This window comes from Euprymna scolopes, chromosome 4, assembly GCF_053919585.1.
Source record: "Euprymna scolopes isolate OS-2025 chromosome 4, ASM5391958v1, whole genome shotgun sequence".
In the NCBI taxonomy this organism is placed as follows: domain Eukaryota; kingdom Metazoa; phylum Mollusca; class Cephalopoda; order Sepiida; family Sepiolidae; genus Euprymna; species Euprymna scolopes.
In genome coordinates this window covers 100073315-100090288 of record NC_136485.1, presented here as the reverse complement: position 1 = coordinate 100090288, position 16974 = coordinate 100073315, and the positions used below count along the sequence as shown (strand labels likewise).

Sequence of the window (16974 nt, the reverse complement as noted above, 5' to 3'; positions counted from 1 at the left end):
TACTTTAATCACAGACCACAAGCCCTTGATAAGTATTTTTGGTTCCAGGAAAGGAATTCCAGTTTATACAGCAAACTGCTTACAGGACATTCAACATAAGTTAATGTTTCTGCCACGAATAAATTGTTTAAAAATACAATGAGCTGGTTTACTTGCTATTTGAATATTCAAGGATCCAGCCTTGATTTCTATCAAGGCAGGATAGGGTCTACCAAGTGTAATACTCACCAGAGTAGCAAGCGTTCGCGTATTTGTGTATTGTGTAGATGTGCGTACGAGCGGTGGCGTGATGGAGGAGAGGTGGACTTGCCGCAGGAAAGTGTTGGGTGGGAAAAGAGAAAAAAAGATGGCACCTGGTGCTTTATAAACTGTGGTCTCGCGAGATCACGAGAAAACAGAGGGCACACATGCAAATGAGACAGGATGAAAAACTGCATAAAAAGCAAGCTTGAGTGAGAGGAAGGGACAGTGTCGTTTACAGTCACGAGGTTATTGTGTTACTATTGCGAGCGTTGGTGACGATTGAAGTTGAATTCGATACACCAAGCAGTTCCTGCGCAGATGTGGCAACAGTATGCTATTTTAGGATGTACTTGGCTTTTTTACAGATAGAGGATTGCATTAGCAGTAAGATACCTACTGAATGATCCACCTATTTTTCCAGTGATCTTCGCAACAAATTTGATGTATGTGCTCCATTTCAGATTAGAAGTGGAGGTCAATCCCAGAAGCTTGTCAAGACATAGTTCTTCCCCAAGACAAGAGCCATTCATTTCAATTGGGATGTGATGGAGGTCAGAGCAATTATGATGAAAAGAGAGAACTTGGTTTTAGATGCATAAAAATTAACTGGTCACCTTTTTCCACATTGCACCATGTGCTTAAGATTAGAAGAGAGAGAATCCGAAAGATCTTGGTTATTGTCAGTTTTTAAAGTGTTGCCATAGATTGTGGTGTCGTCTGCATAAATGTCTATGAATGATCTAAGAATGTGATGAACAATAGGAAGAAAGTTGGACCCAGGATGGAACCCTGAGGGACACCAGTGTTGATCCTATGAGCTCCTGATTTCTGCCCATCGCCAACTACTCTGATGAGGCTATCAGAAAGAAAGGATTTAATAACTGAGAGGACATTCCCAGCTATAGCAATCTAGTAAAATAGACATTTATGCCATACCCTTTGATATATCAAGAACTCTTGCTCTAAGAACGAAGCCGCGCATTAAGAAAGATTTAAGATTAAACTACTTCATCTGAAAATCGCCCCTTCTCAAGTTCATGACATCATAAAGAACCTAGACACCTCAAAAGCATGTAGACATGATCTCATCCCAGCTGTACTATTAAAAAAATGCTCTGCTAAGGTTGCTCCAGTTCTCTCCAAACTCTTCAACAAATGTCTTAACAAATCATGCTTTTCTGACTGCTGGAAAACTGCTTCTTTGGTACCAGTTTACAAGAACTCTGGTGAAAGAACTGGCCTATTAAATTATCGCCCCATTAGCCTCCTCCTTTTCGTCAAAAAACTTGAGTCCATAATTAATCAAGCTCTAGTCCACCACCAGCTAAACTTCCCTCTGACCATCAATATGGATCTAGAAAAGCCTGTTCTACTGTAGATTTTCTAACTGTAATTTCTGAACGTATATACCGTGCACTGGATAAGGCAGGGCAGGGCAGGGGAGGGTAGTAGACCTAGATATGTCTAAGGCTTTTCACAGGGCATAGCATGATGGTCTTCTCATGAGAATCAGATCCTATGGTATTACTGGACGAATACTCAACATAATTCAATTTTTCTTAAATAATAGAAGAATCCAGGTTGTCGTCAATGGTTATATGTCAAAACAATATGATATAGAAGCAGGTGTACCTCAGGATTCGATCCTTGGATCTTCATTATTCCTGATATTCATAAATGACTTCCCTGATAAAATAGTCTCTGAGATGGGTATATTTGCTGACGACACCATACTCTATAACACGCACAAGGGAAAACAAATGAACAAATATCCAAGGCAATGGCGGAAACCCTTGAGAGAGACCTCCAGTCTGTAGTGGAATGAGGTAAAAAAAATGGAAGGGGATGTTCATTGCTGTCAAGACTCAGCTTGTTTCCTTTAATGATTACAAGAAACCTTCTCAACCACGAATAGCTATAGCTAAAGATATATTACCTAAAAGTACTTTGTTCAAACTCCTCGGCTTAATGTTCACAGGGAACATGAGTCAGAACAGGTACATTGAGAGCATTGCCAAGGCTGCTGCAAAAAAGGTGGGCCCTCTCTCTATCGTGCTAGAAAATTATGCCTGAAAGTACCCTGTATCTCTACAAGGCCACTATTCACCCATGCATGGAGTATTGTTGTCACATTTGGGCTGGTGCATCTACTACTAGTCTCTCACTCTTGGACAGGGTTCAAAAGAGTCCCCAACCTAATAGGTCCTGAACTGTTATTTAAGCTTCAACCTCTGTCCCATCAACGAAATGTTGCATCCCTCTGCCTGTTTTACAAGTATTTCAATGGTAGATACTCCAACTAAACTACAAGCCCTTGTACCCCCTCGATGTAAATACCCCCGACAAATCTGACAATCAGCAAAATCCCACCCCTACACAGAGATCTTTAAATGTAAGAAAGCCTTCTACTCTAATAGTTTCTTCCTCAGAACTGCTAGACTTTGGAACTTCCTTCCGGGTTCCTGTTTTCCCAACTGTACTGACATGCAGAAGTTCAAGTGTAATGTGAACAGATATCTTGCTGCTGCTCAACTCCCTACATAGTATCGCTGCAACATGTCCTTCATAGTAGTCCCCTACATCAAAGTGGCACTGTGCCTTGTTTGGGGTGAAAATGTAATTTAAAAAAAAACATGCATAGAAGTAATAAAAATGTTGGCAAGGTGAAATGAATATTTTGCATTTCAACTTGCCTACATATTTTTGTATGCATTACTTATCCATACAAACATCGTACTTTATAACATCCTTTATTTTACATGATTACTATTTCCTGTTAATTTTAGTTTCATGTGACCAGTAGTTTAAGAGTTTATTGCAGGGTTGCGGAGTCGGATTTCTAAGAGTATTAGGAGTCGGATTTGTAATCAGAATTTTTTATCCGACTCTGATTCTTTGCGTCCAATAAATTTATTTTTTACATAGCTTTGTTTTACCAGTTGCACAATTTAGCAGTTTTTGCTTTTATTTTTTGAAGATATATCATATTTTGTACTATAATGCAATGCTTCATCCAGATATTTCAGTCCATTGGATCACAGCAAATTCTGTCTGGACAGCTATTTTCATTTTGATTGTGACGTCACACAGGATCAATGAAAATTCTGTCTTTGAGTGAGATCACTGTGGATTATATCGGATAACTAGCGGATGGTAATCTGAAAGTTATCCAGTTCCTGAATCAAATGGAATTTAGTAATTGGATTAGTTTGGGATCGATCTGGAATTATAATCTTATCCAAAAAAAATGGGCCTAAATCAATAAGAAGCAACCCAGACTACTATAGCCCTTTATAGCTTTGTTTTTACATATAGGAGTCACCACTTATCAAGGCCACTTGAGGTTAAAAAGTGTACAGAAGTCAATGAGACAATATCGTAGTAATCATTAGTTGTGGAAATTTAGTAAATTGGATTACTTAAGGGGACGGCTCATCAAGAATTTGGTCATCTTTATTGGATTTGAAGGTGACCAAATTGTTGATCATCATTGAATTCTTTATCTGGAAAAGCTTCTCTGACTGGATTTATGCTGCCATTTGGGAAAGGAGCAGTTTTAATGTTCTATTAAAAGAATGGCTCAACACTCAAGAGACTTTATCCATCTAACGCTTATCATTGACTAGTTTGTGACTTGAAGTGTTTGTTTTGTTTTTTTAGCTTCTTACATCAAGTAGTTTCATATCTTGTCTGGAACAATTTTTATTTAAAAAAAGTCAGTAAAGACAGACCTGGATCTAGTAGCCATCTCCAGTGTTTTAGAAATTCATCGTTGGAACAGAGAATAGTTAAATTATTGTCAAAGTTGCCAATCAGCATGTGTACACTGCCTTGACATGGGCATGATGAACTCATTTGAAGCTAACTCAACCCTAAACCCCAAGTGAATGCTATTATAATACAAAAGAATTTACCATGTCTCCTTCTCGAACATCAGGGGTCTACGTTCTATCTAACCTTCCAGAGGTTGAAACCCAATTGCAGGAGACTAAACCAGACATATTATTTCTAACTGAAACTGGCATTGGGCAGATTATTTCCCTAGATGAGTTCGTAATTAAAGGATACTCTAATTTAACTTCCAAATCTGACCCCCAAGATCGCCATGAGCATAGAATATGTGCCTATATAAAAGATGGTAGGGACATCTCCAGAGAAGATCCTAATTTACCCTATATGTGCTTCCGGGTTGCACTTGCTCAAACTACTGCATTTGTATTTGCTCTCTATCGCCCCCACAACAGCGGAGTTACTATCTTTGAAAGCATATCTGAGAAAAATGACCATGCCTATCTGCTTATCCTTCAGCTCATATTCATGTCTGTGGAGACTTCAATGTTCACAATGTGGAATGGTTAACTCACCGATGATGAGGGGAGGTTGTCATGATTTCTCCATTGTTTATGACCTCACTCAGATTGTTCACAAACCCACCCGTTTGCCCGATACTGACGGCCAGTATGCAAGTCTCCTAGACCTTTTCCTTACAACTTGCCCTGAATTGTGTTCAGCTTCCATTCTGTCTCCATTAGGATCTTCCAACCACTCTGTTGTATCAGTTAAGATAAAAATGAAATGTAATATGTACCTCTCCATCATACAGTATATCGATACTCTATGGCTAACTGTGATAGCTTCCGTACATGTATATCAGATCTACCTCTGCATTCCATGTTTAAAAAGGATGTGTCCTCTATAGTATCAGACCTGACGAAATGGTTAATTATAAGTATAGACCGTTTCATACCTTCAAAAAAATTCCAGCAAAAACTTAATAGCCAGCTGTGGTTCTCTCCAGGATGTGCTGCTGCCATTGTACACAGAAATCCCTTTTTCAATTGCTTCCAACGTAATAGATGTACTGAGACTAAAGCCGCTTTCAGGAATGCCAGCAACCACTGTAAAAAGTAATAAAGAATGCAAGAGAGTTGTATGCTCAGTCCATCAGGTCCAAAGTAGCTGAGCAGCGGCTTGGTACCTACCAGTTTTGGCAAATAGCAAACAGAATCCTAAGCAGAAACGCGTGTTCTATCCCAACCATCATTAATGGACCTGAGGTAATCTTGTCAGCATCAGACAAAACCAAACTCTTTGCCAAGAACTTTGCAGCTAATTCTACCCTTTGCGACCAAAATAACCTTCTTAGTGACACGCAATATAGTTTCCGTTCTGCTAGATCTACAGCAGATGTGCTTACAGTTATATCTCATAGGATTAACGAATCTCTCAACAGAGGCTACCTTTCTAGGGCAATTGCTTTTGACATATCATATGCCTTTGATATAGTATGGCATACTTCACAAGATCTCCAGCTACGATATAGCTGGAAATGTCTTCTCAATTATTAAATTATTTCTCTCTGATAGGTTCATAAGAGTAGTGCTTGATGGGCAGAAATCAGAAGCTCACAGTATTTATGCTGGAGTCCTTCAGGGGTCCATCCTGGGCCAAACCCTCTTCCTGATCTATATTAATGATCTTCCATATCACATCGTTACATCATTCATAGACATTTATGCTGATGACACTACTATCTATGGTAGCACATATAAGACAGTAAACGAACAAGTTCTCTTTGATTCTCTCTCCTCTGATCTTGAGCAAGTGGTTCAAGCTTTTATCTTTACATCATCAACGCTCTGATCCCCATCTGGCATCAATTGCAAAGAAAAGGCTCTCGTCTTGGGGAGACCATGTTTTGACAAGCTTCTGGGCTTGACCTTTACTCCTGATCTTAAATGGAACACATACATTAAATCCGTTGCCAAGGCCGCTGGGAAAATGGTGGGAGCCTTCTATCGATCCAGTAGATATCTCACTGCTGGTGCAATTCTCTATCTATATAAGAGCCAGGTACGTCCAAGGATGGAGTACTGTTGCCACATTTGGGCAGGAGCTGCTAGAAAGGACTTATCCTGCCTTGATAGAGTTCAAAATAGACTTCGTAACCTCGTAGGGGATGTCATTTTCTCTTCCTTGCAACCTCTATCTCACAGAAGAGATGTTGTGTGTTTCTCTGCTTCATCGTTATTTTTATGGCCAGTGCTTGGCTGACCTCCAATCTCTGGTCCCCCCTCGTCAAACTTTCACAAGAAACACTTGTCTAGCAGAACTGCTATCACTAATTTCCCCCACTCTTCATCTGTGCCTAAACCTAAACGTAGATTCCATGAACAAAGCTTCTTTCTTAGAACTGCACGCCTATGGAATTGTCTTCCATTTTCTTGCTTTCCAGCTGACTACAATATGGTTGTCTTCAAGTCTAACGTAAACAAGTTTTTGATGATCCATTCCATATAAGTTTACAAATTTACCGAATTTCCATTACTAACGATTACTATATTGTCCAATTTCTACTTTACACTCTTTAACCCTTATCCTCGAGTGGCCTCTTGGCCTTGATAAGTGGTGATGCCTATGTAAAAAAAATCACTGCTTTGTAGGTAAATGATGCACTAAGAAAAATTTTCGGAGCTGTTCGATTTATGAATAAACTAATTATTTGTTTCTCTCTCTTTTCTTTGTACAAAGCAACCCTGTGATAAGGTCTATATCAGCACTTCAGATGTTCAAATGCACGCTAATTATCACCGTAAAGACTCTGCAATCATCCAGGAAGGTTTCCAACGATTCCGTGCCACAGAAGACTGTGGCAATCTGGCCTGTTTATTCCAGGGTCAACGCACAACTCACTTCCACTGCCGGAGATCAGACTGTCGATTCACTTTTAAAAATAAAGCTGATATGGGTGAGTACATCAAACTAGTTTCCGATTCTGCCATCAATTATTTTTTGTTTCTACCAAACAGTTAATTTGTTTAAAATCTAAAAGCTTAATTTAAAAATTTCATATGTGCATAAACCCCTACACATGCATCACACGATAAAATAAGAATGTTACTATTTAACTCCCTACAAAAGCAAAGTTAGATTTTTTTTTTTAGAATCAGTAGAAAAATGCAGCTCCTAAAATCAGAGAAAAAAGTAAGATTTCTCTGTAATTCTGTTGAATTTAGGAATATGTATGGAATTTTAAAAAGATCACTTTATTTAAGGTCAAAGCTTACAATGAAATGCTGATGAGAATAGTAGTCCGAATAAACCAAATTATAAACACTAATCTAAAATTCCAAAACATATCAATATACCATTTCCAAATCATTATATCAATATGCCATTTTAAAATCATTATATCAATATACCATTTCCAAATCATTATATCAATATGCCATTTTAAAAACAATATTTATATGCTCTAGTCCGGCACCTTACAGATGCTAAACTTCTGACTGACCAACAATATGGATTTAGACAAGCCCGTTCCACAGCAGACATCCTCACTGTAACCTCTGAACGTATATACCATTCACTGGACAAAGCGGGGGAGGGCAGAGCGGTAGCTCTAGATATATCTAAGGCTTTTGACAGGGTATGGCATGAGGGTCTCCTCAGGAGAATTAAATCATACGGTATCACTGGTAGAATACTTCACATAATTAAATCCTTCTTAAATAAGAGAAAAATCCAGGTTGTCCTCGACAGTCGTACATCTAAACAGTGTGATATAAATGCGAGAGTGCCTCAGGGGTCTATCCTTGGACCTCTATTGTTCCTAATATTTATAAATGACCTCCCTGACAAAACTGCTTCTGAGATGGGTATATATGCTGATGACACCACACTCTATAACAGGCATGACAGGAAAACAAATAAACACATAACTAAAGAAATGACAAAAACACTAGAGGATGACCTCCAATCTGTAGTGGAATGGGGACATAAATGGATGGTCACATTCAATGCTGCCAAGACTAAACTGGTTTCCTTCAATAATTACAAGGAACGTCCTTTGCCACCAATAGCAATGGCCAGTGACTCCCTGTCTGAGAGTACATCTTTCAAACTGCTTGGCCTAACGTTCACAGGAAACATGAGTTGGAACAATTACATTGAAACCGTTGCCAGGGCCGCTGCAAAAAAGGTAGGCTCTCTCTACCGTGCTAGAAAACTACTGACACCTGAAAGTATCCTGTACCTCTATAAAGCCACCATTCGCCCATGTATGGAGTATTGTTGTCACATTTGGGCTGGTGCATCTGCTACTAGTATCTCGCTCCTAGACAAGGTTCAAAAGAGAGTCGCCAATCTGATAAGCCCTGAACTGGCATCTAAGCTTCAGCCTCTATCCCATCGACGAAACGTTGCATCCCTCTGCCTATTCTACAAGTATTTTAATGGTGAATGCTCTGACGAACTGCAGACACTTGTGCCCCCACAACGTAGACACCCTCGACAAACCCAACAGGCAGCTAAATCCCACCCCCACACAGTAGAGATCCCTAGATGTAAAAGATCTTTCTACTCCAGTAGTTTCTGCCCCAGAACCGCTAGACTCTGGAATTCCATTCCAGGTCCCTGCTTCCCTAACTGTTCTGACATGCAGAAGTTCAAGTGTAACGTGAACTGACATCTTGCTGCCCAAATCGCAACATAGTGACCCAGTAGTTGCTGCCCCTGATAGTAGCCCCCTACACCAAAGTGGCAATGTGCCTTGCTTGGGGTGAAAATGTAATAAAAAAATTTTTAAAAAGTGCTATATCTAAAAAATTATATCAATATGCCATTTCAAAAATAGCAAAAAAATTATAAATATGCTGTTTGCAAAATATTATATCAATATACATTATACATATTCCAAAAGATTACGTCAATATGCCATTTCCAAAACATTATATCCATATGCCATTTCTAAAAGATTATATCAATATACCATTTCCAAAACAATATTAATATACCATTTCTAAAACATATCAATATGCCATTTCTAAAATATGATATCAATGTGCAATTGGCAAACTATATCATGCCATTTCTAAAAAACTATATCAATATGCCATTTTCAAAACATATCAATATACCCTTTCTAAAACATAATATCAATATACCCTTTCTAAAACATAATATCAATATACCATTTCTAAAACATAATATCAATATACCATTTCTAAGACATAATATCAATATACCATTTCTAAGATGTAATATCAATATACCATTTCTAAGACGTAATATCAATATACCATTTCTAAGAAATAATATCAATATACCATTTCTAAAATATATCAATATACCATTTCTAAGGCATAATATCAATATACCATTTCTAAGGCATAATATCAATATACCATTTCTAAGGCATAATATCAATATACAATTTCTAAGGCATAATATCAATATACCATTTCTAAAACATAATATAAATATACCATTTCCAAAGCCTGATATCAATATGGCATTTCTAAAAAAATATATCAATATACCATTTCTAAAAAAAAATATCAATATACCATTTCTAAAAAAAAATATCAATATACCATTTCTTAAACACATAAATATGCCATTTTCAAAACATATCAATGTGCCATTTATAAAATACTATATCAATGTCATTTTGTAAAATATTATATCAATATGCTATTTCCAAGACATTATACGTATATGCCATTTCGAAAACATATCAATATTTTTTTCTAAATTATAATATCAAGTTGCCATTATTAAAATATATCAATATACCATTTCTAAAACATTAGATCATACTTACCATTTCTAAGATATATCAATATACCATTTCTAAAATGTTATATCAATATACCATTTCTAAAAAAATATCAATATACATTTCTTAAACATATCAATATGCCATTTCTAAAACTTAATATCAATATGCCATTCAAACATACTATATCAATATGCCATTTCCAAAACATTATGTCAATATGACATTTCCAAAATATTATATCAATATGCCATTTCTAAAACATATCTATATGCCATTTCAAAAAAATTTTATCAACATGCCATTTCTAAAACATTATATCAATACGCCATTTCTAAAACATTATATCAATATGCGATTTCTAAAACATTATATCAATATTCCATTTCTAAAACATTATTACAATATGCCATTTCTGAAACATTATATCAATATGCCATTTCTAAAACATTATATCAATATGCCATTTCTAAAACATTATATCAATATGCCATTTCTAAAACATATCAATATGCCATTTGTAAAGCATTATATCAATATGCAATTTCAAAAATATATCAGTATACCATTTTAAAAAACTTTATATCATTAAGCCATTTCTAAAACATATCAATAAGCCATGTCAAAAACATATCAATATGCAATTTCTCAAACATAATATCAGTATGCCATTTCCAAAACATTATTACAATATGCCATTTCCATAACATTATATCAATATGCCATTTCTAAAACATTATATCAATATGCCATTTCTAAAACGCTATGTCAATATGCTATTTCTAAAACGTTATGTTAATATGCCATTTCTAAAACGTTATGTCAATATGCCATTTCTAAAACATTATATCAATATGCCATTTGTAAAACATTATATCAATATGCCATTTGTAAAACATTATATCAATATGCCATTTGTAAAACATTATATCAATATGCCATTTGTAAAACTTTATATCAATATGCCATTTGTAAAACATTATATTAATATGCCATTTGTAAAACATCAATATGCCATTTCTGAAAAATTATATCAATATGTCATTGCTTAAACATTATATCAATATGCCATTTGTAAAACTTTATATCAATATGCAATTTCAAAAACGTTATATCAATATGCCATTTCTAAAACATTATATCAATATGCCATTTCTAAAACATTATATCAATATGCCATTTCTAAAACATTATATCAATATGCCATTTCTAAAACATTATATCAATATGCCATTTCTAAAAAATATCAATATGCCATTTCTAAAACATTATGTCAATATGCCATTTCTAAAACATTATATCAATATGCCATTTCTAAAACATTATATCTATATGCCATTTCTAAAACATATCCTGGTGCTACCAGATCAGGCTGTCTTTTGGCTTCCTGAGACGAAATGTACCTACATTGATGTTTTTTGTTTTCTGATCTTTTTTGTAAAACTTATTTTTGTTCTGCAAAACCAAAAACAAAAACAACAGCCCCTCTCCCTCCCCTTTTTTATATCCCCCCACTCCCAGACCCTGTTGGTGGAGTATCAGAATACACCGACTGCCCCCCTGCTGAGAGTAAAAGTCCCTCAATGGGGCCACCTTTTGGCCGTAGGTGGCGACCCGTAATGCCTTAGAACGAGATCCAAGTGGCTGAGCAACTCACGACCTTGGAACCAAATGGCCGTGAGTTAGCAACACTCCACTTTGGCCCTTACTTCGGCTAGACGGGCGGTCGGGCAGGCTCGACCCGACCAACCGGCTAGTCATGACAGTCCCTAATAATAGTATACCCCCATAAACAGAAACACAAACACATTATACTCATATAAAAAAACACACACACACACACACACACACACACACACACACACATACTATCATTAGAAGGCGATGGCAAGGGCCAATCAGATGGTGAAAACTGATGCTATTGACAGCTAACCCTTTCTACACCTTGCTGGGTCCAAGGAAATGAAAAAAATCGTCATAAGCAGCTATACTCACTGTTTGAGTATATCATCATTGTATCCCTGAGATGCTTGGGCGAATGGGTTTCCCCCCAACCATCTCCCAATTTAGGGCTCCGAGGAGGGTGGGGAGCAAGGATGATGAAAAAAACAAAAAATATTCTATGGCTTCCAAAAAAATTAAAAGGCCCCATCCAGAAAGTGATGAAGATGAAAACACAAACTTTCCGGAGTATATAATCTTGGAATCGCAAGATAACACACAAATAACAAAAAAGTCCCCATTCAAAATCGAAAGAATTATCAACAAAAATCTGAACACAAAACAAATTAAAAAATTAAAAAATGGAACTTTACTCATACAAGTATCTACTAAAAGTAGTGCCAAAGAAATTTTAACATGGACAAAGTTCCATGATATAAACATCAAAGCCTACCCTCACAAAACCCTCAACACCTCAAAGGGAGTCATCAGATATCCAGAACTACACCTGCTCTCTAGATGAAATAAAAACAAACCTAAAAAATCAAAAAGTTATAGATACTAAAAGAATTACAATAAAAAGAACAAACAATTAACACCAACACATACATATTAACTTTCAATACTCCCACTCCACCAACTGAACTCAAGATTGGATATATTAACATTAAAGTAGAAACATATATCCCCAGACCACTTTGCTGCCTAAACTGCCAAAAGTTTGGCCACTTCAAAGAATACTGCACCAAGAAAACAGTATGCCCAAAGTGTAGCAGTAACGAACACCAGGAAACAGAATGCCAAGGAAATATAAAATGCCCAAACTGTGGAGAGAACCATCCAGCATACTCATCGCTCTGCCAAAACTGGATCAAAGAAAACAAAATAAATGAACTCAAATATACCAAAAACATAAGTTTTACTGAAGCCAGGAAAATTATTGAAACAGCCACCACAACAGAACCAACTAGATCATACGCAGGTGCAACCAAGAATCAATTAAAAACAATAGAAAACATTGAACTAAAGGAAATCTCTACCCTCATAAAATCACTTCGTGAACTAGTTGAGACATTGAGGGCCACCTTACAGCAACTGCCGTCAACTCCAGCTGTACTTGGAAATAACTACCAAACAGTTGAGAGTAAAATCCCACCAGATCCCAAAATTCAAACACAATCCTCTAACAAAAAACCCACACAAACTGAAAACATCTCAAAATCAAAAGAACACTCGCCTAGTACCCTCAAAGGAACCAGAAAAGAAGAAAACCAAACAGTAGACATTCAAAATAGATTCCAAATTCTAGGAAAAATGGAAACCGAAAACACCCTGGAAAAAAAAAAAGAAACCAAACACAAGTAATCAAGAGGGAAAAAATGAGCAAGAACCCAAAACAGCAACATCCCAAGCAAGATCCAGATCAACGTCCAGATCCAAACAAAAAAATGAAAAAACCCAACCAAACACTTCACCAAAGATACAAACTCTGACAAAAAATAAATAACTTGAGGAGATGGAGGTAGAAGACAAAACACCCCCAGACAAATAAAATGGCAGAACACAATAAAAATACTCAAACTATTATTCAATGGAACTGCCGAGGCATTAAACCTAATTTTAACAAACTCCTTATACTTATTTCACTACACAACCCAGCAGTCATCTGTCTATAAGAGACATTTCTACAACACAACAACCACCTAAAAACAAAAAACTACGAACAGTATCATTATATCCATAATACAGGCTTACGATCCAATGGAGGCACATCAATCCTAGTAAGAAACGATATCCTAAAGAGCAAGCTTACTGTCCAAACGAATATTCAGGCAGTCGCAGCCCAAGTCACACTCCAAAAATCTCTCACAATCTGTTCTCTATACTTACCTCCTACTGAACCAATAAATAATACTGAATTAGAAAACCTAATCAAACAATTACCTTCACCTTTCATCCTTCTAGGAGACTTCAACAGCCACAGCACACTATGGGGATGCAAAACAACCAACTCCAAAGGAAACAAAATCGAACAATTTATAAACAATAACAACATATGCCTTCTCAACAAAAAAGAACCCACCTACTTAAATCCAATAAATGGTACAACCAGTGCCATTGATCTAACCATGTGTGACCCATCCAGCTTTCTGGATTATACATGGAAAACTTATGATGATCCCTGTGGAAGCGATCATTTTCCCATCATAATAGACTACAATAGTACTATCCAAAACAACATACCAAGATGGAATACGAACAAAGCAAACTGGATAAAATTCAAACAATTATGCTCGCAACAATTAATAGAACAAAACGTTCAATCAATGGAAGACTTCTCCCGAACTCTAATTCTAATAGCTAAAGAATGCATCCCCAAAAATTGCCCTCCAAATAAAAAGAACAAACCATGGTTCAACCAAGAATGCAAAAAAGCCATAAGAAAAAGAAAGGCAGCCTTAAGGAAATTCAAAAAGCAACCCATAACCAGTAACCTCATAGAATATAAACGACTCAGAGCAAAAGCACGTAAAACAATAAAGGAATCAAAACAAAATTGTTTGCAACAATTCGTCAATCAAATCAACACTTCTTCCAAACCTAAAACTATCTGGAAAATGATTAGAAAAATCTCCAGGAAAGATAACCCCAACCTAAACAATCACCTCCTCGCTAAAAACAACAAAATAACTGAAAACAAAGATATAGCTGATACACTGGCCAAAACTTTTGCTAACAATTCATCATCGAAACAATACAAAAAACAATCTCAAACACTAAAGGAAAATCAGGAAAAATAAACTTCGATTCCAATAACCAAGAACCCTACAACGAGACCTTCTCACTAGACGAACTTAAAGATGCCATAGAAAAATCCCACAACTCAGCCATGGGACCGGATGAGATCCACTACAGTTTCCTAAAAAATATACCTCCAGAATCACTTAAAACTCTCCTGCAAATGTTCAACAAAATATGGATAAAGAAAGAATTCCCCAAAATATGGAAACAAGCCACAATAATTCCCATAGCAAAACCGGGGAAAGATTCATCAAATCCAGAAAATTACCGACCTATTGCTCTAACAAGTTGCTTATGCAAAACCATGGAAAGAATGATCAACTTCCGTTTAATGTGATACCTAGAAACAAACAATATCATTTCAAAAAATCAATGTGGCTACCAAAAAAATCGTGGATGCATTGATCATATCATCAATCTAGAAACATATATCAGGGAAGTTTTCATTAAGAAACAACATGTAACCACCATATTTTTTGACCTAGAGAAGGTGTATGATACTACCTGGAAATACGGTATCATAAAAGATCTCCACAACATTGGACTAAGAGGTAGACTACCTGAATTTATAAAAAACTTCTTAACAGACAGATCTTTCCAAGTTCGCATAAACTCGACTTTATCAGACCCACAAAAACAAGGAGTGCCCCAAGGCAGCATATTGTCAACAACTCTCTTCAACATTAAAATCAATGACATTATAAAAGAACTCTCTCCTGATACACGTAGCTCTTTATATGTAGATGATTGCTCAATCAGCTACAGATCTAAATGCATTCATACTATTGAAAGGAAATTACAACACAACATAAATAAAATTAATAAATGGGCAACTAAAAATGGTTTCACATTCTCCAAAACTAAAACAAAATGCATCCATTTCTGTAACCATCGCAAACTCCACCCTGACCCAACTTTACAGATTGAAGGTGAAAAAATTCCATTTGTAAACGAACACAAGCACCTAGGAATCATTTTTGACAAAAAACTTAATTTCATTCCACACATCAATCATATCAAAACCAAATGTAATAAAGCATTACAACTCCTATGAGTCATTGCCCATACAGATTGGGGAGCTGACAAGAACACACTACTGAAACTATATAGAGCATTAATCAGATCAAAAATAGATTATGGTAGCTTCATATATCAATCCACCAGAAAAAACCCTCAATACAATATACCATTCAGGACTAAGACTAGCACTAGGAGCATTTCCAACCTCCCCTGTAGAAAGCCTGTATGCAGAAGCACATGAAACCCCTCCCATGCTCAGAAACCAAAACCTCGGTCTAAAATACTACACAAAACTGATAGCCAATCCTACTAACCCAGCACACAATAGCACCTTAAACCCAAACTGCAAACACCTCTTCGACCAAAAAGAAAACGCAATCAAAACCTTTGGACTTAGGATAAAATCGATCTCCCAAGAAGTAAATCTCCCCATAACCAAAATTCACAAAACTGTCTTACCAAAAACACCTCCCTGGAAAATCGTATCCCCTAACATCGACTCAAGTTTAAGTAGACATGAAAAGAAACATACTCATCCAATAACCTATCATGATGATCTCGATAAAATCAAAGAAAAATATCCAGACCACACACACATCTATACAGATGGATCTAAACAAAACAACGCAACAGCCAGTGCAGCAATACTCAATAAATCAATCAAAAAACAATCAAACCTCCCAAAAGAAACCTTAATCTTCAGTGCTGAAATACATGCTCTAATCCTAGCTCTCAATCTAGTCTCCAATAACAGAAAAAACAAGTTTATAATCCTTTCAGACTCCCAATCTACTCTAAAAACTATTAAAAATAAAAAGATGGACAACCCCCCAATCGCAAAACTACTCCAAAAATTAACGGAATTAAACAGTAAAAAGGAAATCATTTTCTGCTGGATACCCAGTCATTCCAGTATTAAAGGTAATGAATTAGCAGACTCAGCAGCAAAAAAATGCCTTAAACCTCCCAATCGATACAAATTTTAAAATTCCATACATAGATCTAAAAAGACGTATCAACGCATATACAACAGAGAAATGGCAAACTTACTGGAACGAATACCCTAACAATAAACTGCACAAAATCATGCCAAAAATCAAAAAACAAGAACAAAACACGAAATTAAACAGAAAAGAAGAAGTTAAACTAACAAGAATAAAAATAGGCCATACTCACTTAACCCACTCATATCTCCTAAAAAAAGAATACCAACCAATCTGTATACCTTGTCAAACACCACTCACAATCAAACACATATTAATTGAATGTACTGATTTTGTAACAGTAAGACAGCGATTCTACAAAGAAAACAATATTAAAAAGTTATTTGAAAAAACAATCCCCACACCATACTCTTATATCTTAAAAAAATTGGCCTATATAAAAAAATTTAAAAAGAACCCTCTTAC

At 36.1% G+C, this 16974-nt stretch overlaps 1 protein-coding gene across 11 annotated transcripts in view; it reads left to right on the top strand.

Moving 5' to 3' along the window:
• Positions 1–16974, top strand: part of LOC145269173 (zinc finger protein castor homolog 1-like) — a 750830-nt gene that overhangs the window by 678708 nt on the left and 55148 nt on the right. For all 11 annotated transcript variants that reach the window (XM_080124811.1, XM_080124789.1, XM_080124817.1 and 8 more), the window contains one exon: positions 6775–6991. In XM_080124811.1, coding sequence (XP_079980937.1) covers positions 6775–6991 — 217 coding nt within the window. The remainder of the gene's footprint in view (positions 1–6774; positions 6992–16974) is intronic.